Source organism: Tiliqua scincoides, chromosome 3 (genome assembly GCF_035046505.1).
Source record: "Tiliqua scincoides isolate rTilSci1 chromosome 3, rTilSci1.hap2, whole genome shotgun sequence".
Taxonomy (NCBI): Eukaryota; Metazoa; Chordata; class Lepidosauria; order Squamata; family Scincidae; genus Tiliqua; species Tiliqua scincoides.
Window position 1 is genome coordinate 235,836,827 of NC_089823.1, and position 25,667 is coordinate 235,862,493.

The window sequence follows — 25,667 nt, forward strand, 5'->3', positions numbered from 1 at the left end:
GGAGGCCTCTGTGACTGCCTCCCCGCCAAAGGATGCAGCTCACATCCCACCGACACCACTGCACCGGCCCTGGAAAATTGGAGGATTGGGCCCTGACACTCTGGTTAGAGTTACTCGGCCTTGCTCTGTCTTGTTAACAGAGGGAATAAATTGAAATTCCCCTTACAGGTAAATGACTCAAGGTTCCACATGGCTGAGAAAGCAAGATAAAGAGTAAAACAACAGAGCGCATCTTGCAATGCGCACACTTTCCAAGCACAGTTTCAATGCTGCTTGGCCGATAAGTTGGCATGGAGGAAGGTGCACAAGCCTCCTGCGTGACCAGCTCATGGAGAGAGCATGATGGGAAAGTACTCAGTAAAGAGTGTTGCTTTCAGGTAAAGGGGCGTAACTTTGTGATTTTGAGTGTTGCCTAGTGCTTTTTTTGTGTGTACCATGTAAAAGGTTTGCTGCACCGGATGTCAGGGCTCCTGTCTGCTCTGAGGCTTTGTCAGGAGCCATTTGAAGCCTCAGATAATACTTGTGCTTTGCTTTCCGCCTTGGCGTAGTATTTGGCTCCGTATCACACCTGGCAATCGAACCACTGTCTGGCTTGGCAAGCCTCCTGCCCTTATGGTAGCAGCTACTCTCTGCTTGGCCTCTCAGAGTGAGAGCCTGCTGACTAACACCACCTACTGGCTCGCAGGGGGTGAGAGCCCTGAGCAGGGCTTGTTCTGCCCTTGTTTAAGCAGCTAGTGTGTGTGTGTGTGTGTGTGTGAGAGAGAGAGAGAGAGAGAGAGAGAGACGTTCGGTGGGTGGGGAAAGGCACCACCACCGTGAGAGGCACCCAAGCACCCACCACCCATGCACTCCGCAGGGTCTGGGGTCATGGTCCATGTATGGGTTGTGGGTGCTTGCGTGCCTCACACAACAGCAGCGCTTTCGAAGGACTTCTGGTGGGGAGGCTCTGTAGTTATTTCTCTGCATCAACTCAGTGTCCGCAAATTCTAAGCACTTGTTAGACTTAGGCATAAATGTTAAGCCATTGAGACCCAATCCTATCCAACTCTCCAGTGCTGATGCAGCTGTGCCAGTGGGGTGTGCGCTGCATCCTGTGGCAGGAGGGCAGTCACAGAGGCCTCCTCAAGGCTGCATCTGTGTTGAAAAGTTGGAAAGGGTTGGGCCCTGAGTGAAACAAGGTGGGTGACTTGGATCAATGTTTTGAAAAAAAAGCCACATTGCATCCTCCTTGCCATTGAGCAAGTCCACACAATGACGTTGGCTATGGGAAGATCCAGGGCCAGACCTATTTCCTGATTTCCTGCCTCTGATCAGCAGTAAAATCTGAAGTAGGAACTGTCCTGAAATTGGCAGACCAATGTGAAAGTGGGCATGTTCATTCCATTTCTGAACAGAGCTTATCTGTCCATTCCTGACTGTCCTTCCACCTTCCCCTGGAGGTGAATGAGGAAAATACAACCATATGTGTGGTTTTCTAGGGAGGAACCATTGCCTAGGTCAGGGGTAGGCAGCCTATGGCCCAGGGGTTGGATGCAGCTCACCACCAAAAGTCAACCAGCCTGCAGTCTCTACCCGTCACAGAGCGACGGGTGGCACTTTTCTCTGGAAAGTGGTGGGGGCAGGGGCACTGGGACTCTGCAAGGCGACTCTGCTGTTGGCTATCCAGCATGATGCACATTGAGTGGGAGACTTCACTGTCTGCATCCATGATGGAATGCAGTGGGATAGCCATGCTGGACATCAGGTTGACCATGACAGGGAGTGTGGGCTGGGGAGAGGTGCCAGTGGCCTCACAGACATTTTGGTATGATCAGTCATGTATGTGACAGGCTGTATGTGAGGAGCAAGGTATACATGCTGGGGCGGCTGGGGCATTGGGCCGGGCACTGGCTCCATCACCAGCCTGGAGCTGGCAACTCTGGTCTAGTTTCACTTCATCCCCTTCACTGTGGGTATGCTGAACTGTTGGGTTGGTGCTTGCTGCTCAACCTTACCTGCTCACCATCACTGTTCCCTCTAACATGCATGGCCAAATGGCTGCACACCTCCAAACCAGTAAGGCAAAGAGGAAAATCCAAAGCCACATCAGGGCACAACAGTCTGCCTGATGAAACCCCAGCCCCTTAAGTTTTCAGAACATACAGTGTGTGGAATTTTCTTCAGTAGGATACTGCTAGTGGGGCACCCCTGAATGGGCCACATCAGACAGAGGGTCACTTTAAGCTTCCGGTGTGATGGCGAACTGACCGGTGCATTTAGTGTGCATCTCCTGTTGGAATTGCTAATATGTACTGAAGAGGACTTCTTGTTTGGTTTCACTATCTCGCTAAGAACCTTTTAATGACTATTTGGCTCATTTCTTACTCATTTTTCTGACTTTTGTGCCAAGGTTGCCCTCAAAAATGCCTTTGAAAAAAGATGGGCTTGCCTCCGTTTCTTCAGCTTCTTCTCCCCCCACTACCAGACAGACATCTGCTGCTGCAGAAACCGGCTGAGGATGTCAACAAGTTAGACAAACTTTTGGAACTTATGGAAAACTCCCAGGAGCAAACTCGGAACTATCAAGATCAGATATCGAATTAATTGCAAATGCAGGAGCTGAAAAAACTCACTGGAGCTGTTCAGGAGGTGCGGGACAATCTTTCAGCTCTTCAGACTAAGGTAAATACAATGGAAACTAAAATTAATGCTTTAGAGGCTAAAGTTAATCATCAGGGAACTGCTGTGCATGCTTCTCACTCCCTTATGAATGCCCTTGTATCCCTGCTGGAAAATAATGCTAGGGCAGGCAACATTCGTGTACTGGGCGTTCCAGACTCTCAGATCTCTGCTGGAGGGCTTGGGGAAGCCATAGTCTCAATGGAGAAATTCCTTCGTCTATTGCGGAAAATACCAGATGACCTAGAGCTCTTCATAGAGAGGGTCTATTCAAGCCCACATTGGGCAACCAAGGCTGTGGCAAATCAGTCTACTACTAAGATATGGATTGTGCAATTTCTGCAACCATCTACGCACAGCCATATTCTATCTGTTGCAAGGCAAATGGGCAACCTGGAATGTCAACAAAGTTGTATTATGCTTTTCCCTGATCTGCCACCTGAAGTTGCACAGCAAAGACACAAAATCAGGAAAGCCTGTCTCATGGTGAGAGATCTCAAGATAAAATACTTCACAAAATACCCTGCAACCAGTGGCGTCACTAGGGTTCACGTCACCCGCTGCGGGATGCCAGCGCATCACCCCCCATGCAGTGGGCAGGGCAATACCCCAGGTGGTGGGCGTGGTGGTGTACCATCACTCCGTTCCCACTGGTTTTTTGGCTGTACCTTTTGATAAAACAAAGATAGAACACATTCTGCATGAAATGACGCACTGATATATAACATGATGGTCTTGTTCTTCCAAATTATGATTTTAGTTATTTTGGTCACTAGTGGTGTCACACACACCCCCAAGGGTGCCAACTTACTAACACTTTATTGCAGCAGTTCTCAAACTTTTAGCACTGGGACCCACTTTTTAGAATGACAATCTGTCCAAGACCCACCAGAAGTGATGTCATGGTGGAAGTGACATCATCAGGCAAATTAAAATAAATCAGTATAAATAATTAAAGTAAAACAAATAATTAAATAAGCACAAGCCAGCCCTGTTCCATCAAGTGAATTTCCTCTGTAGCCTGCTTGCAATAACATCCCACCTCCAAAATCAGTAAGATTTTCAGACATACTCTGTGCCCAGTTCAATTTAAGAACTTCTGTTTCAATCAGATCACTATCAGGATCCACCTGGCTTTGCAAATTTCAAAAAGGTTCACCTTATTAGCTGAAGCCTCTGTTTTGAATCTTTTTAGTGGGGGGGGGCTGTCTTCTGGAGCACTTGTTTAGCTCCAGGTGCATAGGATAAGGACCATTCTGGTAGCCTTGCACTCTCCTTCACCTGATCTCCCACACCAGCCTAGGCACATTTGCTTACTCACAAGTAAATGCAACCGTGAGGCTTAGTTTCACTTTCCATAGCGCTCAATACCTTCATCTGCTTGGAGGGAGGGACTTACTTCTCAGGTGTTTTTGGGGGCTGCATTCATTGGATCAGGACCATTTTGGTGTCATTGGATTCCTCTCAGCCTGCCCTTTCCGACAGACTAAGGCGCATTTCCCTACTCACAAGTAAACGCACGATACAGCTCACTTTCACTTTCCATAGGGATCCATGCATTTTTTTGTTCTCTGGTTTTTTGGCCATAACTTTTGATAGAGATATTTCACTCTGGTTTATTGCATTGCATTCTGCTCAAAGTTCCACATCCAATGGTATATAATATGATAGGGTTACCCCGACCACCACGATTTTAGCGTGTAACCCCCCAGTGCACGTCACCCCCCTGTGCACGTCATCCGGTGCAGCCCGCACCCCCCACACCCCCTAGTGACGCCACTGCCTGCAAGTCTCTGCTTTGAAACCGAAGAAGGCATCAGTTAGTTAGTTGGCAACCTTCAGTCTCGAAAGACTATGGTATCGCGCTCTGAAAGGTGGTTCTGGAACAGCGTCTAGTGTGGCTGAAAAGGCCGATTCGGGAGTGACAATCCCTTCCACACCGGGAGCAAGTGCAGTCTGTCCCTGGCCTGTCTCCCTGGCTATGGGCCTTCCTTCTTTGCCTCTTAGCCTCAGACTGTTGGCCAAGTGTCTCTTCAAACTGGGAAAGGCCATGTTGCACAGCCTGCCTCCAAGCGGGCCGCTCAGAGGCCAGGGTTTCCCACTTGTTGAGGTCCACTCCTAAGGCCTTCAGATCCCTCTTGCAGATGTCCTTGTATCGCAGCTGTGGTCTACCCGTAGGACGCTTTCCTTGCACGAGTTCTCCATAGAGGAGATCCTTTGGGATCCGGCCATCATCCATTCTCACGACATGACCGAGCCAACGCAGGCGTCTCTGTTTCAGTAGTGCATACATGCTAGGGATTCCAGCACGTTCCAGGACTGTGTTGTTTGGAACTTTGTCCTGCCAGGTAATGCCGAGAATACGTCGGAGGCAGCGCATGTGGAAAGCATTCAGTTTCCTCTCCTGTTGTGAGTGAAGAGTCCATGACTCGCTGCAGTACAGCAGTGTACTCAGGACGCAAGCTCTGTAGACCTGGATCTTGGTATGTTCCGTCAGCTTCTTGTTGGACCAGACTCTCTTTGTGAGTCTGGAAAACGTGGTAGCTGCTTTACCGATGCGTTTGTTTAACTCGGTATCGAGAGAAAGAGTGTCGGAGATCGTTGAGCCAAGGTACACAAAGTCATGGACAACCTCCAGTTCATGCGTAGAGATTGTAATGCAGGGAGTTGAGTCCACATCCTGAACCATGTCCTGTGTTTTCTTCAGGCTGATTGTCAGTCCAAAATCTTGGCAGGCCTTGCTAAAACGATCCATGAGCTGCTGGAGATCTTTGGCAGAGTGGGTAGTGATAGCTGCATCGTCGGCAAAGAGGAAGTCACGCAGACATTTCAGCTGAACTTTGGACTTTGCTCAGTGGAAAGGTTGAAGAGCTTTCCGTCTGATCTGGTCCGGAGATAGATGCCTTCTGTTGTAGTTGATACGAGCAAGACCCGGGATCAGGTCTTTGATTTGCATTGATACGAGCAAGACCCGGGATCAGAGAAAAGTGGAGGAATTTGCACGAGCGCTTGAGGAATCTCTTCCAGGCCCGGTCGATGCAAACGCATCCAACAGATGGGAACATTTCAAGAATACCGTTTACAACACCGCCTTGTCCATATTTGGCAAGAAGACCAACAAGACAGCAGACTGGTTTGAAGCCCACTCTGAGGAGTTGACACCAGTCATTGAGGAAAAGAGGAGAGCTCAAGCAGCATACAAGGCCTGTCCCAGTGAACGCAATCTGCAGGTCCTCCGAGGTGCTCGCAGCAAAGTCCAGCAGACTGCCAGGAGATGTGCTAACGACTACTGGCTCCAGCTCTGTTCCGAGATACAGATAGCAGCTGACACGGGCAACATCAAGGGGATGTATGATGGTATCAAGCAGGCCCTAGGTCCAACACAGAAGAAAATTGCCCCTCTGAAGTCTGCAACAGGCGAGGTCATCCAGGATCGGGTGCAGCAGATGGAACGCTGGGTGCAGCACTACTCTGAGCTATATTCCAGAGAAAATGTAGTCACCGAAGAAGCGCTGAACAACATTGAGTGCCTGCCTGTGCTGGTGGAGCTTGACAGTGAACCAACCCTAGAAGAACTTCACGTGGCCCTGGACTCCCTTGCCTTTGGCAAGGCACCTGGAAAAGACAGCATTCCTGCTGAAGTCCTAAAGTGCTGCAAAGAGATCATCATCACTGAGCTGCATGAAATCCTTTGTCTCTGCTGGAGAGAAGGTGGAGTACCTCAAGACATGAGGAATGCAAACATCATCACGCTGTACAAGAACAAAGGCGACAGGGGTGACTGCAACAACTACCGTGGCATCTCTCTCCTTAGTGTTGTAGGAAAGTTGTTTGCCCGAGTTGCACTAAAGAGGCTCCAGGTACTTGCAGAGAGCGTTTATCCAGAATCACAGTGTGGATTCCGAGCCAACAGGTCCACCACTGATATGGTATTCTCCCTTAGACAACTGCAGGAGAAATGCAGGGAACAACGACAGCCACTCTTTATAGCCTTCATAGATCTCACGAAGGCTTTCGACCTGGTCAGCAGGGATGGCCTCTTCAAGATTCTCCCCAAGATTGGATGTCCACCCAGGCTCCTCAGCATCATCAGATCCTTCCACAAGGACATGAAGGGCACTGTTGTCTTTGATGGCTCCACATCAGACCCCTTTGACATCAGAAGCGGCGTGAAGCAGGGCTGTGTTCTTGCACCAACCTTGTTTGGGATCTTCTTCACTGTCCTGCTGAAGCAGGCCTTTGGAACTACAACAGAAGGCATCTATCTCCGGACCAGATCAGACAGAAGGCATCAAACAGTTCAGAATTCCAGAATCAGCTGAATCCTTCCTTGCTGGTCTACATCAGGGTATGCAAAAAGATAACCGAGTCCCTTCCATGATGAGCCACTGGAGAATTTTCTTTTCCTTTCTTTCACCATTATTTGGAACTTAGCACTACTGTCACATTACTGCTGTTGTGTTAGTTTGTTTATTTCTTTTTATGCTGTGTCAATAATATTCTGGGCATTTTGCCAAGAAGACGCTTCAGGAATCCTGAAGGCCACAGATCTTTATTTTCCTTTCTTTTCTTTTTCTCCCTCTACTCATTCTAGCTTTTATATTTTCTCTTTCTTTTTGTAGGTAGATGACCACTTAAGATAGTTGGTTTAGAGCACAACAAAGCACGCAGCATGTAACAACCTACTTTAATTTTTAGGATTATATTATTAGCAATTTTTATTTTTTGTTCTTGTTAAGTAGTCCTCATACTTCTCCCTTTTTAATATCTGAGCGCCCGACGACCCCCTTCCTGAAAGAGGCAGCAAAAGGAAGGGGTAAGAGTCAGAGGTTTTCCTGGTCTTTTTTCCAGGGAATTCGTGCAGGAACCTCCAGCACACACAAGCACACACACACCACAAAGAAATTAAGAAGCAGTGGTATATGTGAATAGGTGGTATATAAAGGCAGCCCAATCATACTGAAATCCCCCTCCACCAGTACACCTGTGCCAACGGAACATGTGCTGCATCCAGAGGCCTCGCTAGTTTTACCTCCCACAGTGTGCAAGCAGCTGCTCCTCTCCCCTTTGGAGCCAAGTGGGAGGGGTGGGGGAAACAGAGGCGAATGGCTCCAGAGGGGAGGGGAGGAGCTGCTTGCCCACTGCAGGGAGGCAAACTTAGTGCACCACCACCCCCCAGCCATAAAATGGTTTAATAAAAGTATAATTGTATAAACTGTATTTTTAAAACTGAACCAAAAAGTAGACAACCTATCAGAAGCAACAGGGAAACCCTAAATGTAGAAGAATGTTACACACACAGACTCTGCTAATTGGGCAGAGACACCTCTTAACAACCCAATTCTAAGCATGTCTACTCAAAAGTAAGTCCCATTCTATTCAATGAGGCTTACTCCTGGGTGGGCATGGCTAGGATTGCAGCCTAAGTGCTGGTTCTGTTACCTTGAGTTGGGAGAAAGCAACTGTCCCTCTATCTCAGCAGAGCATTTTCCCCACAGCTGCTTACTGGTGTCTTCCTTGTGGTGACAACTGGTGTTGTTATCGTTGCTCTTTTTTACGAGCCCCCTTGGGACAAGGAGCCTTTTTTCATGTATGAGCCCTGCAGTTCTTGGGTTCTGCCAAAACAGGGAACTCTTGGGTCATAAGCATGAGCAGCACAAAACCAGCCTCCCAACCTTTTTTGATTCTCTGATCTCTCTGATTCTCCTGACCACAGGAATTTTACTTTCAAACGGTCACACCTGGAAGCAGCAGAGACGGTTTGGACAAGTGACCATGAGGCGGCTGGGACTGGGGAAGAAAGGCCTGGAGCACCAAATCGAAGAGGTGGCCCAGGAGCTTGTGCAGATCTTTGCACAGGCCAAAGGTAGGTGATACTAGAAGACACTTGAGGGGTCCGTCTGCTTTTTCTAGTCACTATGTTGTGAAAATCACATTTTCACCAATGAATTTAGTTCAGGGGTATCGAACTTGTTTAGACAGAGGGCCGAAAAGCATTAATCATGGCTGGTGGGGGTCAGAATTGATGTCATTGTGCAGGAAGTTGTGTCTTTAAACATGTCATAACCAAAATAAGCACTTTTTCTCACTTAGGAACTCATTAGCTGCAAATGACAGAAGATAATACACACAACTCTTGATCGTATTTCAAGATATGAGAGCCCAGTTTTCATATGGGCTGCCCTTTCAGCGGTAACCCAGCCGCCCTGGGTCCCTTTGGGGAGAAGGGCGGGATAAAAATAAAGTTTTATTATTATTTATTATTATTAACACCTCAGCACTGCTCAGCAGCTTAAAGACTGAGGGCCGGATAAAAAGCTTCCGTGGGGTGCATCTGGCCCCCAGGCCTTATGTTTGCCTCCCCTGATTTAGTGGGCCCTGTGAGATAGCAAAAGCAGCACATGCAGATAGTGACACCTCCCCAGACTGAAAGTTCACAGGAATAGCTAAGTATGGAACTTGGCTGAGGAATCCACATTCAAAGTAAATGGTTTCCACACTCCTCTGTGCTGGAATGGTTACTTTAAAGCATTGCTTTCCCAAGGATAGCCACACTGACCACTTTCTACCTCAGCCTTAAATCATTTCACAGTCACTAAAAAGTGGTTTTGTAAATATTTGCTCTTCAAAAGAAATCTACACATGTTGTTTGTTTACTTGAAGGCTCACCTGTATGCACTTTGACCCTCACACCACAGATACAGACTTTGGAAGTAACTTGGGCCATTTTATTTAACTTTCTCCATAAGAAACAGCAGGGCACTAACTGCCACCCAAAGCTGTGTGGGGACCTGAGTTGGGAGAAGGTGCTCACTGTCTACCTCCCATGAGATGTTCATGGACATGCCACCTGGCTCCAGGCTGTGTCCAGTCATTGGTTAATCATGCCTATCCTCACCAATCCATGAGGGTCAAGGTAGCTGGACAGCGCAGCTTTGCCTATTCCAGTCAGTGGCATCACTAGGATTCGTGTCACCCGGTGCGGGAGGCCTGCGCGTCACCCCATGCAGTGGGCGGGGCAACGCCCCAGGTGGTGGGCGTGGTGATGTCCCATCGCCCCGCCCCCACTGGCTTTTTGGCTGTACCTTTTATTAGAATACAGATATTTCAATGTGGTTTGTTTCATTGCATTCTGCATGAAATTACGCATTGATTGATGTATAATATGATGGTATTATTCCTCCAAACTCTGATTTTGAACACTTGTGGAGTCTCAAACACACACACAGACACAGCCCGTGTCAACTTACTAACAGCTTATTGCAGCAGTTCTCAAACTTTTATCACTGGGACCGACTTTTTAGAATGACAATCTGTCCAGGACCCATTGGAATTGATGTAATGGCCAGAAGTGACATCATCTAGCGAATTAAAATAAATAATTATAAATAATTAAATTAAAATAGAAGAAATAATTAGATACTTTATTTACGGTCATCCGACCAGCTGATCACAAACAACAAAACAAAATACACAGAATTAAAACCAACACCCCCTTACACATATGTAAAATCCTAAAATCAGAGATTTACACTCTCAATTTTCTTCCATACCAACTGTGCAGCATAACAAAAGCTGGCAACCCTGAGTGATATATCTGAGTATACATCAGAAAGCAGAAAAGCAAGCTTTTCCTCCACCTGCATCCCCATTTCAATACCGAAGATCGGGAGATACATTTAGATCTCAAATCATCATAGTATGACAATTTGCAAAAACAATGTGGGCAGTTTTCTCCACCACATTTTGAGGGCAGGGGCACAGTCTCTCTGAGTAGGGACGCCTTGCATAACATCCCAAAAGAACTGCTGATAAAAGTGCATTGCAATTAGCTTTAGTAAAAGCAATCCTAAATTTAGGAATAACAATAGTATAAAAATATCTGGCAGGAGAAAACGCAAAAGAAGAAATAATTAAATAAGGGGGAGCCAGTCCTGTTCCACCAAGTGAATCTACTCTGAAGTACGTCCCATAGTGGTCAATGGAGCTTACTCTCAGGAAAGCCTATGCATGTCTACTCAGAAGTAAGTCCCATAGTGGTCAATGGAGCTTACTCTGTAGTCTGCCTCCAATAACAACCCCCAAAAAGAATCAGTGAGATTTACCGCCCTCCCCAGTGCCCAGTTTAAAGTTATTCCATTTCAGGCATATCAGGACAAAGAGCCACCTGGCTTTGCAAGTGCAAAATAGAAAACTTTCCGCTTACCAGCTCAAGCCTGTTTTTTTGTTCTTTTTAGTGGGGAGGGAGGCTGCCTTCTGGAGCATTTGTTGCACTCCAGCTCCATCGGATCGGGACCATTCTGGTGTCCTCACATTCCCCTTTCCCTGGCCTGACCAGCAGCCAAAGCACGTCTGCCTACTTGCGAGTAAACGTGACATGAGGCTGCTTCGCTTTCCATAGGGCTCAATAGACTCGCAGCTGGGAGGGAGGGAGTCCTTCTTGGGTGTTTTGGGGGACTGCATTCATTGGATCAGGACGATTCTGATGTTCCTTGGAGTCCTCTCGGCCTTCCCTTTCCGACGGACTATGGCAAGTACACCTACTCACGAGTAAGCTCACGATACGGCTCACTTTCACTTTCCATAGGGATCCATTCATTTTTTTCCTCCGGTTTTTGGGCCAAAACTTTTGAAGGAGCTATTTCAATTCTGTTTTTTGCATTGCATTCCGCTGGGAATTCTGCATCCAATGGCGTATGGCATGATGGGGTAGCTCCTAATGCTGTGATTTTAGCGTATCATCCCACTAGGGCGTGTCACCTCCCCGGCGCATCACCCGGTATGGCCCGCACCCCTGCACCTCCCTAGTGACACCACTGATTCCAGTCAAGGGGCTCACATGAGCGAGGGCAAAGGTGCAGCAGTGCAATGGCTAACCAACCCAATGAGGGAAAAATAACTAGGAGGGACACCCTCGTGCACCCAAAGGCCGTAACTCAAAGGTGGACACTGCCACTAATGACTGGAGCCTGCGGGGTCCCCAAATCAAGAGCTTTGCCCAAACTGAGGTCTGCAAAAGCCCTAGCTGGGCAAACTCCTGGGTTGGATGCATTTCCCAAGTATGCTTTGGACTCTTGCCCTCTCTGGTCATTTTTGGTGTAACAAAGCCAGATGATATAGCCAGTAGGCCCAGCCTATTTATACACAGATTTGACTCAACACGAATGGCTCCTGCAAATGAGAAGAAATGTGCTGGTCCCTGGAGAAGGGGAAAAATGCATCCCTTTAAAATCAGTTTTTAAAACTGAACAGTCCTTTAACAATAGCCTCCTTAATGAGAGAGAGGGCAGCTGGCTGACAATCCATCAATCCTTCTCTCACCTGTGGACCCGAACTGTGGTCTGCAAACTTCCACAGAAAAGTGTGTACTGCCAACACAGACCAATGGGGCCAAAGTCCGTGTATAAATAGGCTGGACCAATAATTAGGCACATAGGGAGAAGTGGTGTGTCAGGTCAGCAGGGGAGGATAGCCCTTGCTTTCCGGATAGCAGAGTGGCACGGGAGCGTAGGGAGATAGCAAAAGAAGCAGGCAATCCCAAACAGAGCCAAGGAAGCAGACACAGGCTTGTTTGTTGCAGAAGCAGGTATTGGTAAAGGAGCAGGCAGAAGAGTAGTCAGTCATATGGTCCAGAAGTCAGGGATACAGCAGGTCACAGTCACGAGAAGGCAGTCCAAATCAGGACACAAACCAGCAGCATGGCACACAGAAACTCCACCTCAACCCACACCTTGGTGCCTGTGCTTGCCCCATATATACTGGGACCAGCCAATCAGAATAGGGCGACCTCATAGTCACAAGACAGTCTTGTGACCCACTCTGATTGGCTGTCCAGTGGTGCATTGCATAGTCTACCTCACTCAGCACTCATCTCTCCCCAAGTCACATGACTCCCACCTGCAACAGTTGCAGTTGATTGCATCAGCTGTGCTGCTTTACTGATTGCTTCACACCAGGCCCAGCTCTCAGGGCCTCCTGCCACATCCTGGCTAATAACAATCTCAAGCCTGGGATGCCAAAAACCTGACATGGTGGTGGCACTCTCAGCCATCACTCCATTCCTACGTGGGAAAGGAAGGAGAAGCGGAGTAGCACTGGAGCCAGGGTGACATGGGGGGGGGGAGCTGGATGTGTCACTTCTAGGCTAGGACCAGGACAGGCCAGAAGATCACAAATCAATATATAAAAAGTGTGATCAAGGCCAGACTGGGTCAAAGTCCAGGATGTCAGTCCACAACAAGGGCAAGGTGAGGCAGGACCAGAGAAGGCCAGGCCAAGGGAGTGTGCTTTGCTACTGCGACAAACTGCTCAGCTGCCAGGATGTCTTGTAAGCAAGGGCTTTATAAAACATGCAGCGCAACCCTATCTTGTGTACACTGTATCCACTGTACCCTGAGGTGACACAAGTCAGAGGAGAGCTTGAAGCTGCTCCGCGCTGCTTGGGTGTGGGACCTAGGATCCAGCATAACAGCCGGATCCCAGCCCTGCCTCCTGCTCCCCGCCCGCCCCCAGGTCTGTGCCCGCCAGGAGAGGGAGTGAAGGGGGAAGCAGTTGCCATCTAGGAATGTAGATTCACTTCCTTAATCCTTCGGTTCCCAATTCTACAAATGGAACACACACAGTAATAGAAGAGAATGAGCCAGGCCTGTGCTGTCAGCTGGAATCACTTTGGAACTTTTTGGCCCACTTGTTGCATATTTTTTTCAGGTTGTGGAACTCTGAAAATGTCTGGAGTCCAGCAACTACCCAGAAACGTTCCTTTACTTTGTGGGTGGTCCCGATTTAGGAACAAATCCTATCCAATTTTCCAGCAAAGCTGCTGCCATGCCAGTGGGGCATGTGCTGCATCCTGCGGAGGAGGGGGCCAATCATGGAGGCCTCCTCCAGGTAAGGGAATATTTGTTCCCTTTCCTCAAGGCTGCATTCTGGCTGCACCGGCACTGGAAAGTTGGATAGGATTAGGCCCTTAGTGTTTTGTTTTAAGCAGTCCAATAGGCACACAAGAGCTGAGTTTGCTTTGACAGGGAGAGATGTGGCAACGGATAACATCACAGCTCAGCTTCAAGTTCTGCTGGAGTGCAGAAGTTCTAGCACAGGGTCAATGGAACAGGTTAAGGCAGAATGTAAAAGAGAAATTTAAAGTAGCAAATGAGTGACTATATTTTCATAGTTTTAAGGAACGGAGGTGGGAATAGCACAGAGCTTGTAAGGATGCGGATGTGTCGTCAACCCTACTACAGGTTCTTGGTTGAGTTCTTTCACTCCTTCAGGTGGCCGGAAGGTGAATGATCTCAGGAGGCTGGTGAAGAAGATGAAGATCTCAATCCATGCCAGCTGCTCCCCTACACATGCACGCAGCCCTGAGAAGGAAACAAGAGAAGGCTCTTGAGTACTAGCTATTCCAATTACGGCCCAACCCTATGCCCCATTTGCAACAGCAGGATGAACATCCCACTGTCACAAAACACCGTCCCTTATACCTTCCTTACCTCTTGCAGGTGTCCTGATTGCCCCACCTTGAAAACTTTTTTCCCTGAATTGACTTCTTGGAATATTGAAAGAGTTCCCATTTTTCACGGGAGTGAGGAAATTCAGTCACTGCCGCCTCCTGCTACCGGGACAGAGGCATCTTTCAAAGTGGTGGGTCTCACCTGTTGAGCTGAGGGTGAGCAACTACCCACTCCTGCACAGCATCCTTTCTAGAGGCTGTTTGCTGCTGCTTCCCCTGGGGGCTGGGGTTAAGAACAGGCCCTCAATTTGGCTGTACTTGTCGTAAGAGGCGACTAAACAGTCACCGGGTAGATGGGAGTCATCAGCCTGGGAAGGCAGCTCGTCTGAGAGAAGGAAAACTCTGGTCCCAACCCTCCCCTGCCCTGTGGCTACATCCAGTTATGGAAAAGGCTTCTGGAGTCAACCTCGAGGCAAAATCCGGTGCCCGAGTCCCTGAGGCTGTTCGTAGCTGAATACAGCCATGCTCTGGCAACTCCCCACCCTCTCCCTACTCAGTTCTGCTCCATTGCTGTGAAAGGCCGTGTCGCCAGCTGGTGGTAGAACATACAGCTGGGAGCCCTCGGTATTCATCCTCCAGCACTGCGACCCTGTGCCGTCTGACTCTGGGCTCAGTAATGTTGCTGTGCCAATACCGCTGGCGCAAAAGTGCCTCGTGGCACTTTTCGTGACAGCTGGGCCAGTGGCGCTGGCGCTCCATCCAATAGGATCGGGCCCTAAGTGGATTAATTATTTTCCCTGAAACAACTTGAAAAATTTGACTTTCAATCACAAGGCAGTTTGGCCTTCTTTGGTTACCTGCACCAAATGGCAGAAAGGCTTCTTTTTCCACAAAATGTCCGTCTTTGTCCAAAAAATGATGTGGGTTGAACTCATCAGGGGTCTCCCATTCCTTGGGATCAAGAAGAACAGAGCGCAAGTCTGGAACAACAGTGGTTCCCTGCAAGGAAGAAACAGCTGACTCAGAGCCCAATCCTGAGCTCCCTGGGTGGACAGCTGCTGCCACCCTTGGTGGTAATCATCTTGTCAGAGGTATTCAAGCCCGCTTCCAAAAATACACATTATCATGTGACTCACTAGCAAATGTGCATTGTAGCAGGTGGTGGTACATAAGAACATAAGAACAGCCCCACTGGATCAAGCCATAGGCCCATCTAGTCCAGCTTCCTGTATCTCACAGCGACCCACCAAATGCCCCAGGGAGCACACCAGATAACAAGAGACCTCATCCTGGTGCCCTCCCTTGCATCTGGCATTCTGACACAACCCAGTTCTAAAATCAGGAGGTTGCGCATACACATCATGGCTTGTACCCCATAATGGATTTTTCCTCCAGAAATTTGTCCAATCCCCTTTTAAACGTGTCCAGGCTAGACGCCATCACCACATCCTGTGGCAAGGAGTTCCACAGACCAAGCACACGCTAAGTAAAGAAATATTTCCTTTTCTCTGTTCTAACTCTCCCAACACTCAATTTTAGTGGATGTCCCCTGGTTCTGGTGTTATGTGAGAGTGTAAAGAGCAACTCCCTATCCACTCTGTCCATCCGCTGCATAATTTTGTATGTCTCAATCATGTCCCCCCTCAGGCGTCTCTTTTCTAGGCAGAAGAGGCGCAAACGCCGTAGCCTTTCCTCATAAGGAAGGTGCCCCAGCCCCATAATCATCTTAGTCGCTCTCTTTTGCACCTTTTCCATTTCCACTATGTCTTTTTTGAGATGCGGCGACCAGAACTGGACACAATACTCCAGGTGTGGCCTTACCATAGATTTGTACAATGGCATTATAATACTAGCCATTTTGTTCTCAATACCCTTCCTAATGATCCCAACCCAAGATCCCAAGATTTTAACCCCCATTTTAACTAATACATGTCTTTTGTTGCTGCTTTTTATGCTTTTCTGTTGTTGTTTTTACATTTTTAATGCAACTGTATTGCACTGCCTTTTTAATGCACTGCTTTAAATAAATAGATAGTGCAGGCAACAAGAGGGAGGATATGGGAAGCCCTGTATAGTGCAGTGCCTTTGGGAGAAAAGAAATGGGAGCTTCCTGCCCTCCAGGAGATTGCACAGGAAGCTCCTGTCCACATCTCTTGAATTTTACCTTGTGATGTCCATTGCTTTTGGGATACAGAAGTGAAGCCACACCAGTCAGTACCTTGGGAATGAAACAGCCAAGTATATTCACATCCTCTGTAGTCCGTCTGGGGACCCCAAATAAGAAGACATATTTGGAACGCATGACCTCGTGAATCACAGCAGTAGTGTAGGGCAGTTTCTTCCGATCACGATAGTGGATTATTTGAGAGGAACCAAAAACGTCTTCTATCTCCTTGCGGACCTTATCTAAGGAAAATGGTGGGAAGGGAAGTTTTAGTTTGGACACCACCTTCATCTCAAAAAAGTTAGGCAGTTATTGAGGGACGTTTATTCCATATTAAAATATTCCATTTAGTGCAATTAAAGAAACCTGAATAGCTCTTGAACTAGATGCAGTCTGGAGAGTCCTGACATCTTTCCTCCTTCATCCTACCCAACTCCCAATCCTACCCATCTCCCCAAGTGGTGATGCAGTTACATCCCAGGGGGATTTTTGGCTGCTGGAGGTATCCTCAGGGTGGGGGGATATTTGTTCCCTTGCCCCAGAGGGAGCCCCAGCAACTGCTATGTGTCAACTCTTAAGTTTACCAGCAACATCCTGTGCAGACATTGACCTACGTAGATGAATCAGGTCTGGGAAGCTGGCTTAGACTGGGTGGGCGCTGCCACCACGGAACCCACCCCTCCTGGCCCAATCAGTCTCATCTCCTCTCCGTTCCACCTTCCCCCACCCTGTTCCACCCTATTCCACCTCCTGCACCAGGGTAACTAGCTCTGGCAGACCCCCCGTGCACACAGGGAAGCTGGCTGCTTGGTCTGCTGCAAACTGTTCTGCTGAGGAGGTACTGAGGAGCAGCCTGCACCAGCCACTGCTCCAGTTTGATAGGATTGGGCCGTAACTGCAAAGGAAAGGCAGCATAAACTGACATGAGGCGAACAGATGGAGTTGCCTGAGATGGAACCAGACAAATCATTGGTGTCTCCAGCACATTATTGTCTTCACCAGTGGTTTTCAAACTCACAGGGAGTTCCAGAACTGAGGTACATTTTGGTGGGGGCGGGCGGGGAGTGGCAACGGTGCAACTGGAACAATTGCAGCACCACCAGAGACACAGTCCTGTGAGTGCAGGCAGCCCTGCAGAGCCATTTGAAAGCCTTTTGAAAATGCGATCATGACCCACTTTCAGGTGGGTTGTGATAGCTCTTTTAAACGTTTTGAGGTGTGGAGAGTCTTCAGGAGGCTCTGCAGGGTTCCCCACACTCTAAGGAGGCTGCTGCAGACAGGGGTAAGTAAAAAAAAAAAGCCTCTGTGTCCCCAGCAGTGGCATGATCACTCTGACTGCAGCTTCACCATAACACTGCAACCACTCCCACCACTTAAGGGGACAGAGGCAGAGCTTTTCGGGCTGGTGGGTCGTGACCCACCAGTTTGAGAACTCCTGGTCTACACTGCCTGGCAGTGGCTCTCTGGTTTTTCAGAAAGGAACCTTTCCCAGCGGATGCCAGGGAGTCTGGCAGGCGGAACCAGGTGCTTCACTCCCTGGGCCACTGAGGCCCTTCATGCGCAAAAGAAGCACTTTGCATAAACAGCCTCCTGAACTCACAACAGTCCTGGCAAGACACTTTGTGGACACTTTGCCAACTTCATCAACACTTTCAGAACTCTCATTTCTGGGGACCCTACTCCAGGAGAACCCCACCCTCAAACTTCTCAATGGGCACTCCACCCACCACCCCCAGAAGGGAGAGCAGGCAACAAACTCCACACAGGTAAGGAAGAGATGGAAGGGAGCCCAGGCCACCATGCAGTGACTTTGGACACTCATCACCTGGACCCTGCTAGTATGGAATCCTCAGCATTGCCCAAGGAGTCCCTGCCACAAAAACAGTGGCCTGGCCACCCCTCCCCAGCCAAAAGCAGGGACTGTCCCATTGCAGACTGGGGTCTCTCACCTTGGATATCAGGGTGAGATGCCATGAGAAGCAGCGCCCATTGCAGAGTACCAGAAGTGGTGTCTGTCCCCGCAAGAAAGAGGTCAAAAATAGCCTGGGACAGATTCTCATCATCAAAGGTGCAGTCAGGGACATCCTTGTTCTGTTATTGACAAATTAGGAGAGGAAGGACAAAATGCCAATATTAGGCAACTGAGGGCGCAATCCTAACCCTTTGTCAGTACTTTCTAGCACTGGCATAGTGGTGCCAATGGGACATGTGCTACATCCTGCAGTTGGGTGTCACGCACAGAGGATTCCTCAAAGTAAGGGAATGTTACTAGAAAGCACTGCCATAAGGGGTTAGGATTGTGCCCTGAGGCCTATAAAAGTCTGTTGACGACATCTCCAAATGTCGGTGTTCCATCAGAGCAGGACATATGGCTCATCAGATGTGCAGTATTCACAAATTTATTTGATTTATATCCCACTTTTTCCCCCCAAAGGGGACCTAAGGCAGCTTACAATAATATTAAAATACATACTGAAAAACTGTAAACACAGCATCCACACACACTATATTAAAACCAACTAGTGGCAAAATAGCAACAACAATATAACCTTCAATAAATAATTAATGCAACTACTGACTTCATGAGGGTAGAAGGTTTTTTGACTTTTTGGAAAAGGAAAGTGTTCTTTCACATCTTTAGATTGTGAGCCCTTTTGGAACAGGGAGCCATTAGTTATTTGATTTTTTTCTGTAAACCGCTTTGTGAACTTTTCATGAAAAGTGGTATATAAATACTGTTAATAATAATAATAATAATAATAATAATAATAATAATAATAATAATAATAAGGCCTTGTCCGAAAGCTTTTGAAGAGGGTCTTGTTCTTAACCCAAAGTGGAGGCAAGTCTATAAGAGGTGCCATAAGAGATCTGCAGCAACCACACAAGTCTCCACATTCTATGCTAGTTGCAACTTCTGAACCATCTTCAAGGGCTGCCCCATGCAGACTGCATTACAATAGTCTAATCTTGGTATTCCATGACATGGTCCACCTTGTCTGATGCGGGTAGGGCCACAGCTTGCACACCAGCTGAAGCTCAGCAAAGACACCCTATAGCTGACACCCGGACATCCAGGGGCAGCTGTGAATGCAGCAGAAAGCTGCGCATCTGTAGTCCAGCACCCGCATCATGGATTTCCCAACCAGGAGGATTTCCATCTTGCATGAATTTCATTTCGGTTTGTTAGCCCCCATCCAGATCCCCGTTGCCCCCAGGCAGTGCTCCAGCACATACAAAGCAGGTACTCACTTTCTCCATCTGAAGGAGATAGAAATCAATGAAATCCCGAGGTTCATGCAGAGAGTGATGCTCCTTGTGCCTTTCTACCTCCTTCTTCACAAATGAAAGCACCATCTCAACTGAGAGCAATGCCTTTTGGTGAGGCCCTGGGAGATGTTTCATGACAAATGGGAATGTTTCATACAGCTATGGGAAAGATGAAAGCACATCCTGTTACCATCATGAGGAAGCTCAGCAACATGGGTTCATAAGCTAACAACCCCCCAATAGTTACTACAGCATTGTTTCATATGCCCACCCAATAGTGACGACTTCAACATCATGGTTCAGACAACATTTGAGAAACAGCATCTTGTGACAAGTGTTCCCCACCTCCATGAATGATGAGAAGTTCCAGGGGGACAAGATACCCGAATATGCCTTCTTTTAGAGTTTTGGCCAGAGGACCACATCAAATGTCTGGTATGGTTTTGGGGACCGGAAAAAAATTTAAATATAAAATTTATGTAAATAAATTAGAGATGGAACTTAGGTGTGTGAATAAATGAATGAATGGGCTCATTCATTCAACTTCTCTGGCCCTTAGAACACCCTCCAGATGCAACCAGAGCATAGTTCCAGTCATCTTCAGCAAAGTGGGCCAGGGGCTTTCAGGGGACATGAGGCAGGCCGTGGGCTGGATAGTCTCGCCACGGGCCGCATCTGGCCCCCGGGCTGGGTTTTGGAGACCTCTGTTTCAGCGCATTGGTTCCCAGCCCATGGTCTGAGAGAACTTGAAATGTGGCCTGCAAGGTCTCATGCATACTAAAAGAGATTAGGCCACACCTGTTTGCAAATCATTTCCAATTCTGCCTTGCTATTGAGCGAGCTCCAGTGCAATCTTGTGCAGCCCAGATGCCTTAGTCCAGGGGTGCTCACAATTTTTTGGCTCGAGAGCTACTTGGAAACCCAGCAAGGCCAGGAGATCTACCAGAGTTTTTTTTACAATGTTTTCGCCATCATTACATATAACATTTATGTGTACAATGTATGTTGGTGTACCTTGAGCCCCACTGAGTATAACAGGACTTACTCCTGAGTAGACATGGCTAGGATTAGGCTATGAGGCTGCAATCCTAGCCACACTTACCTGGGAGTAAGCCCCATTGAGTACAATGGGCCTTACTCCCGGCGTTTCCTCCCAGAGGCACCTGAAGGGGGGGGTCGGCACTCCGTGATCTACTCATTTTGCCTCGTGATCTACCGGTAGATCGCGATCCACCTGTTGAGCACCCCTGCCTTAGTCAATGCACCGTGGAAGAGCTGGCCTGCAACTGCAGAAGTCATACCTCCTCATCAGTTCCCTGAGAGAAACGAGAGGCATGCACTCCTTCAGCTGCTGGGCAGCTCTTCCAGGTTCATCCGGTTACAGAGCCTGCTGCTGTTCCACACTGGGCTATGCAGCGCCACTATACAAGGTCAACAGCAATTCTAATTTTTGCCTTAATGGTCCACAGTCTCCAAGAGGTTGGGAACCCTGTTTCAGAGGAGAGATCACTGGAGGCGGATAGAGTCTGTAATATCTGGTTTATTTACCATTGATCATTAGGTAGAAGTAAGCCACACACAACACTCCTACAAGTCAGCAACAGATGACATCTGGTCCCCAGGGAAACAGCATTAAACCCAAAGATCACTTTGATCAGCCACTGACTATCAGCTCTCTCTCTCTCTCTCTCTCTCTCTCTCTCACACACACACACACACACACACAGAGTCACTCCCCATCCAGTCTCTCTGTGTCAAACTAGACACTATTCTGAATGCATGATATCCCCTTGTCTTTTTCTTTTTCAAAACTGCACTCCACGGAAATGAAATGCAGTAGAACTGGTGTGGAGGAAAGGGATTTTTTTACTCTGCCCCCACTGCAGTTCTAATCCTGATCACCTCCTCCCATTGACATTTCCATTACACAGGCCTACAAAATTGATGGTTAGAAAAGTTTTTCCCAAAATTTATGGTGGTTTGATATGAAGTTGGGGTGCCGATTCCAAAACTGGCATCCGTTTTGCCCTATCACATTAGTTTTGGAGACATAGTATAGCCTCATTAGTGAATTGGATATAATTGAATTGGATATAATTGGATGAATTGGATATAATGGGATAGAAATATAATTCTCATTAGATTTGAATGAGCTTTGTTTTCTCTGCACCAGAGACGGTGAGACTGTTTTCTTTCATTTTGTTTTTCTCTCCGTTAACCACACTGGACTGTTATCTGCAAGACGTATGTAAGGAGTGCGGATTGCAGAGTAATAATGACATGGTGGAAGTGAGGAGAATAATATGTTGTGGACATCTAGTGGACTAGCCAGGAATTGAAAAATGGACTCTGTTCCAGAAATGTGGATACAGAAAATCTTGATTAATATAGAGAGATTGCTTGTTATGGAGCGAGAACAGCTGATTTGGTCCTCACAGATTCAAGCCAGTATGGAGACTCTTTCCCAACAGATAGATAAGAACATAAGAACAGCCCCACTGGATCAGGCCATAGGCCCATCTAGTCCAGCTTCCTATATCTCACAGCGGCCCACCAAATGCCCCAGGGAGCACACCAGATAACAAGAGACCTCATCCTGGTGCCCTCCCCTACATCTGGCATTCTGACTTAACCCATTTCTAAAATCAGGAGGTTGCGCATACACATCATGGCTTGTACCCCGTAATGGATTTTTCCTCCAGAAAGTTGTCCAATCCCCTTTTAAAGGCGTCTAGGCTAGATGTCAGCACCACATCCTGTGGCAAGGAGTTCCACAGATCGACCACACGCTGAGTAAAGAAATATTTTCTTTTGTCTGTCCTAACCCGCCCAACACTCAATTTTAGTGGATGTCCCCTGGTTCTGGTATTATGTGAGAGTGTAAAGAGCATCTCCCTATCCACTCTGTCCATTCCCTGCATAATTTTGTATGTCTCAATCATGTCCCCCCTCAAGCGTCCCCCCTCAAGCGGCCCAAACACCATAGCCTTTCCTCATAAGGAAGGTGCCCCAGCCCCGTAATCATCTTAGTCGCTCTCTTTTGCACCTTTTCCATTTCCACTATGTCTTTTTTGAGATGCAGCGACCAGAACTGGACACAATACTCCAGGTGTGGCCTTGCCATAGATTTGTACAATGGCATTATAATACTAGCCGTTTTGTTCTCAATACCCTTCCTAATGATCCCAAGCATAGAATTGGCCTTCTTCACTGCCGCCGCACATTGGGTCGACCCTTTCATCGACCTGTCCACCACCACCCCAAGATCTCTCACCTGATCTGTCACAGACAGCTCAGAACCCATCAGCCTATATCTAAAGCTTTGATTTTTTGCCCCAATGTGCATGACTTTACACTTACTGACATTGAAGCGCATCTGCCATTTTGCTGCCCATTCTGCCAGTCTGGAGAGATCCTTCTGGAGCTCCTCACAATCACTTCTGGTCTTTACCACTCGGAAAAGTTTGGTGTCGTCTGCAAACTTAGCCACTTCACTGCTCAACCCTGTCTCCAGGTCATTTATGAAGAGGTTGAAAAGCACCGGTCCCAGGACAGATCCTTGGGGCACACCGCTTTTCACCTCTCTCCATTGTGAAAACTGCCCATTGACACCCACTCTCTGCTTCCTGGCCTCCAACCAGTTCTCAATCCACGAGAGGACCTGTCCTCTAATTCCTAACTGTGGAGTTTTTTCAGTAGCCTTTGGTGAGGGACCGTGTCAAACGCCTTCTGAAAGTCCAGATATGTAATGTCCACGGGTTCTCCCGCATCCACATGCCTGTTGACCTTTTCAAAGAATTCTATAAGGTTCGTGAGGCAAGACTTACCCTTACAGAAGCCATGCTGATTTTCCCTCAGCAAGGCCTGTTCGTCTATGTGTTTTGAGATCCTATCTTTGATGAGGCATTCCACCATCTTACCCGGTATGGATGTTAGGCTGACCAGCCTATAGTTTCCCGGGTCCCCCTTCTTTCCCTTTTTAAAAATAGGCGTGACATTTGCTATCCTCCAATCTTCTGGCACCGTGGCCGTTTTGAGGGACAAGCTGCATACCTTAGTCAAGAGATCTGCAACTTCATTCTTCAATTCCTTAATAACCCTTGGGTGGATGCCATCAGGGCCCGGTGACTTATTGATCTTTAATTTATCAATGAGGTCTGAAACATCTTCTCTTTTAACCTCTATCTGACTTAACTCCTCGGTTAGGAGGGGCCGTTCGGGCAGCGGTATCTGCCCAAAGTCTTCTGCCGTGAAGACAGATGCAAAGAACTCATTTAATTTCTCTGCCATCTCTAAGTCTCCTTTTATCTCCCCTTTCCCTCCCTAACCATCCAGAGGGCCAACCACTTCTCTGGCGGGTTTCCTGCTTCTAACATATTTGAAGAAGCTTTTATTATTCCCCTTAATGTTGCTGGCCATGCGTTCCTCATAGTCTCTCTTGGTCTCCCATATCACCTTCTTACATTTCTTTTGCCACAGTTTATGTTCCTTTTTATTCTCCTCATTAGGGCAAGACTTCCATTTACGGAAGGAAGCTGTAAGGAACAATTGGAAGATGTCTGTAAGGAACAATTGGAAGTTATAAAGAAACAACCAGAAGATAAACAAGGGAGTGAAAAAGCGGACAAGGAGGAAAATCAACAGGATGATCAACAGGACGAAGAAGAGGCGCTGATGGAGATCAAGAAAGATAAGATGGACAGAGTAACAGGAGTGCACAAATCACAAAACAAGAAGGAGAAAATATATCCCAGTTAACTGGAAGAATGAACACACCCTATATAAGAAAGTGTGGGTCTATCAGATTCTGTTATAGAGATAAATTATTAAAGATATTACAGGAGAAAAAATGGAAAATAAGAAAGAAAAAGAACCCTGAGGGGTAATCTGAGGGTTAAAGAAAATTGGAGGATTTATTCAGCTAATAACAATGGTCCAAATTTATTAAAAAAAAAAAAAAGAATATGTATGAAATTGATAAATATGAATTAGAATTTATTAAAAATATAGCTGGAAATGTAAACATGTGGAAGAATTGTTTTATATACGGTTATTATGTCAAAGAACAAAAGTGTAATTAGATTGGAGAATTAGATTGGAGTTGAAATAGCTGAGGTGATAATTTTGGTAATTAGATTATTTTGTTTTAATATTAATGAGCAGTTGAGCTTGGTAGAAAGTGAATATTTAGAAAATATAGTATAGGGCGTTAGGGAAAATTTATTGTATATTATATAAATAAATGGATAAATCAATAAAAGGTAGAAAAAGATGAGTAAATAGATTAGGAGATACAGTATGATTAATTAGTAATGGTATATGGTATTTAGCACTCGTAAACGTATGTTATATTTTTGCATGTTTGTGTGTGTTAATAAAATAAATACATAATTAATTAATTAAAAAAACCAGAAATGAGAGCTGACTCATATTAGCACCTTATTGGTTCCATTCTGTATCATAATGTATGATACCTTTCCTGAATGTAACTTTCCAATGATATATAACATGATGGTATTATTTGTGCATACCAAGATTTTCACATTTTTGGCCAGTAGTATCAAGTTCAGCTTGTTGCCCCCCTAAAGCTTGTTGCCCAGTACTATTGCTACTCCCTGCACCCCCTTAGCTACACCTCTGATTCGGCTCATTGATCTGCAGTTCAGTTAAATGTTTACTCCAGTTAAAGTCTAAGAATATATTCTTTAGTAGTATGCTTAATTGTTTAAAGGGTTAGAAAAGGCATTTGGGAAACAAAATTGGCTGAGTCGGTAGAGAAGAAAAAAGCTACTCACTACATGAAAGAAGGTGCCTGCAAAGTTTAAGTTACTTTCAAGGGCTTCCGTCAACTTCAGGAACTCTTTGTCTTCGAGAGAAAAGTGATGACCAAAAGCCAAAGTACAAATCACATTGCAGGCTGAATTAGTGATCGGTAACATGGGGTCAAGTGGCTGCCCTGCAAAAACAGTTATTAATGGTGAGAGAGAGAGAGAGAGAGAGAGAGAGGGCTGGCCTTAGAAGCTCTGGGGCCCAATTGGAAACAGTTCTTGTGAGGCTCCAAGTTCACAGCCAGAGTCTTTAGAATCTTAGGGATGTAAATAAAATGTATTATATTATAAATGTATT

At 46.9% G+C, this 25,667-nt stretch overlaps 1 protein-coding gene and 1 long non-coding RNA gene across 2 annotated transcripts in view; one reads left to right on the forward strand and one right to left on the reverse strand.

Annotated features, from left to right (window-relative positions):
* Positions 1 to 24,867, forward strand: LOC136644964 (uncharacterized). The gene is made up of 4 exons (XR_010794117.1): positions 1 to 168; positions 2,390 to 2,661; positions 8,375 to 8,524; positions 24,050 to 24,867. It is a non-coding gene; the product is annotated as an uncharacterized lncRNA (long non-coding RNA).
* The window catches only part of LOC136644961 (cytochrome P450 2J2-like), a 27,859-nt gene continuing 15,630 nt past the window's right edge, over positions 13,439 to 25,667 (reverse strand). Inside the window, exons 4-9 of the mRNA XM_066621218.1 lie at positions 25,337 to 25,497; positions 19,524 to 19,700; positions 18,221 to 18,362; positions 16,326 to 16,513; positions 14,965 to 15,106; positions 13,439 to 14,018 (exon numbers count right to left, since the gene is read on the reverse strand). Coding sequence (XP_066477315.1) covers positions 13,831 to 14,018; positions 14,965 to 15,106; positions 16,326 to 16,513; positions 18,221 to 18,362; positions 19,524 to 19,700; positions 25,337 to 25,497 — 998 coding nt within the window. The 3' untranslated portion in view covers positions 13,439 to 13,830. The remainder of the gene's footprint in view (positions 14,019 to 14,964; positions 15,107 to 16,325; positions 16,514 to 18,220; positions 18,363 to 19,523; positions 19,701 to 25,336; positions 25,498 to 25,667) is intronic.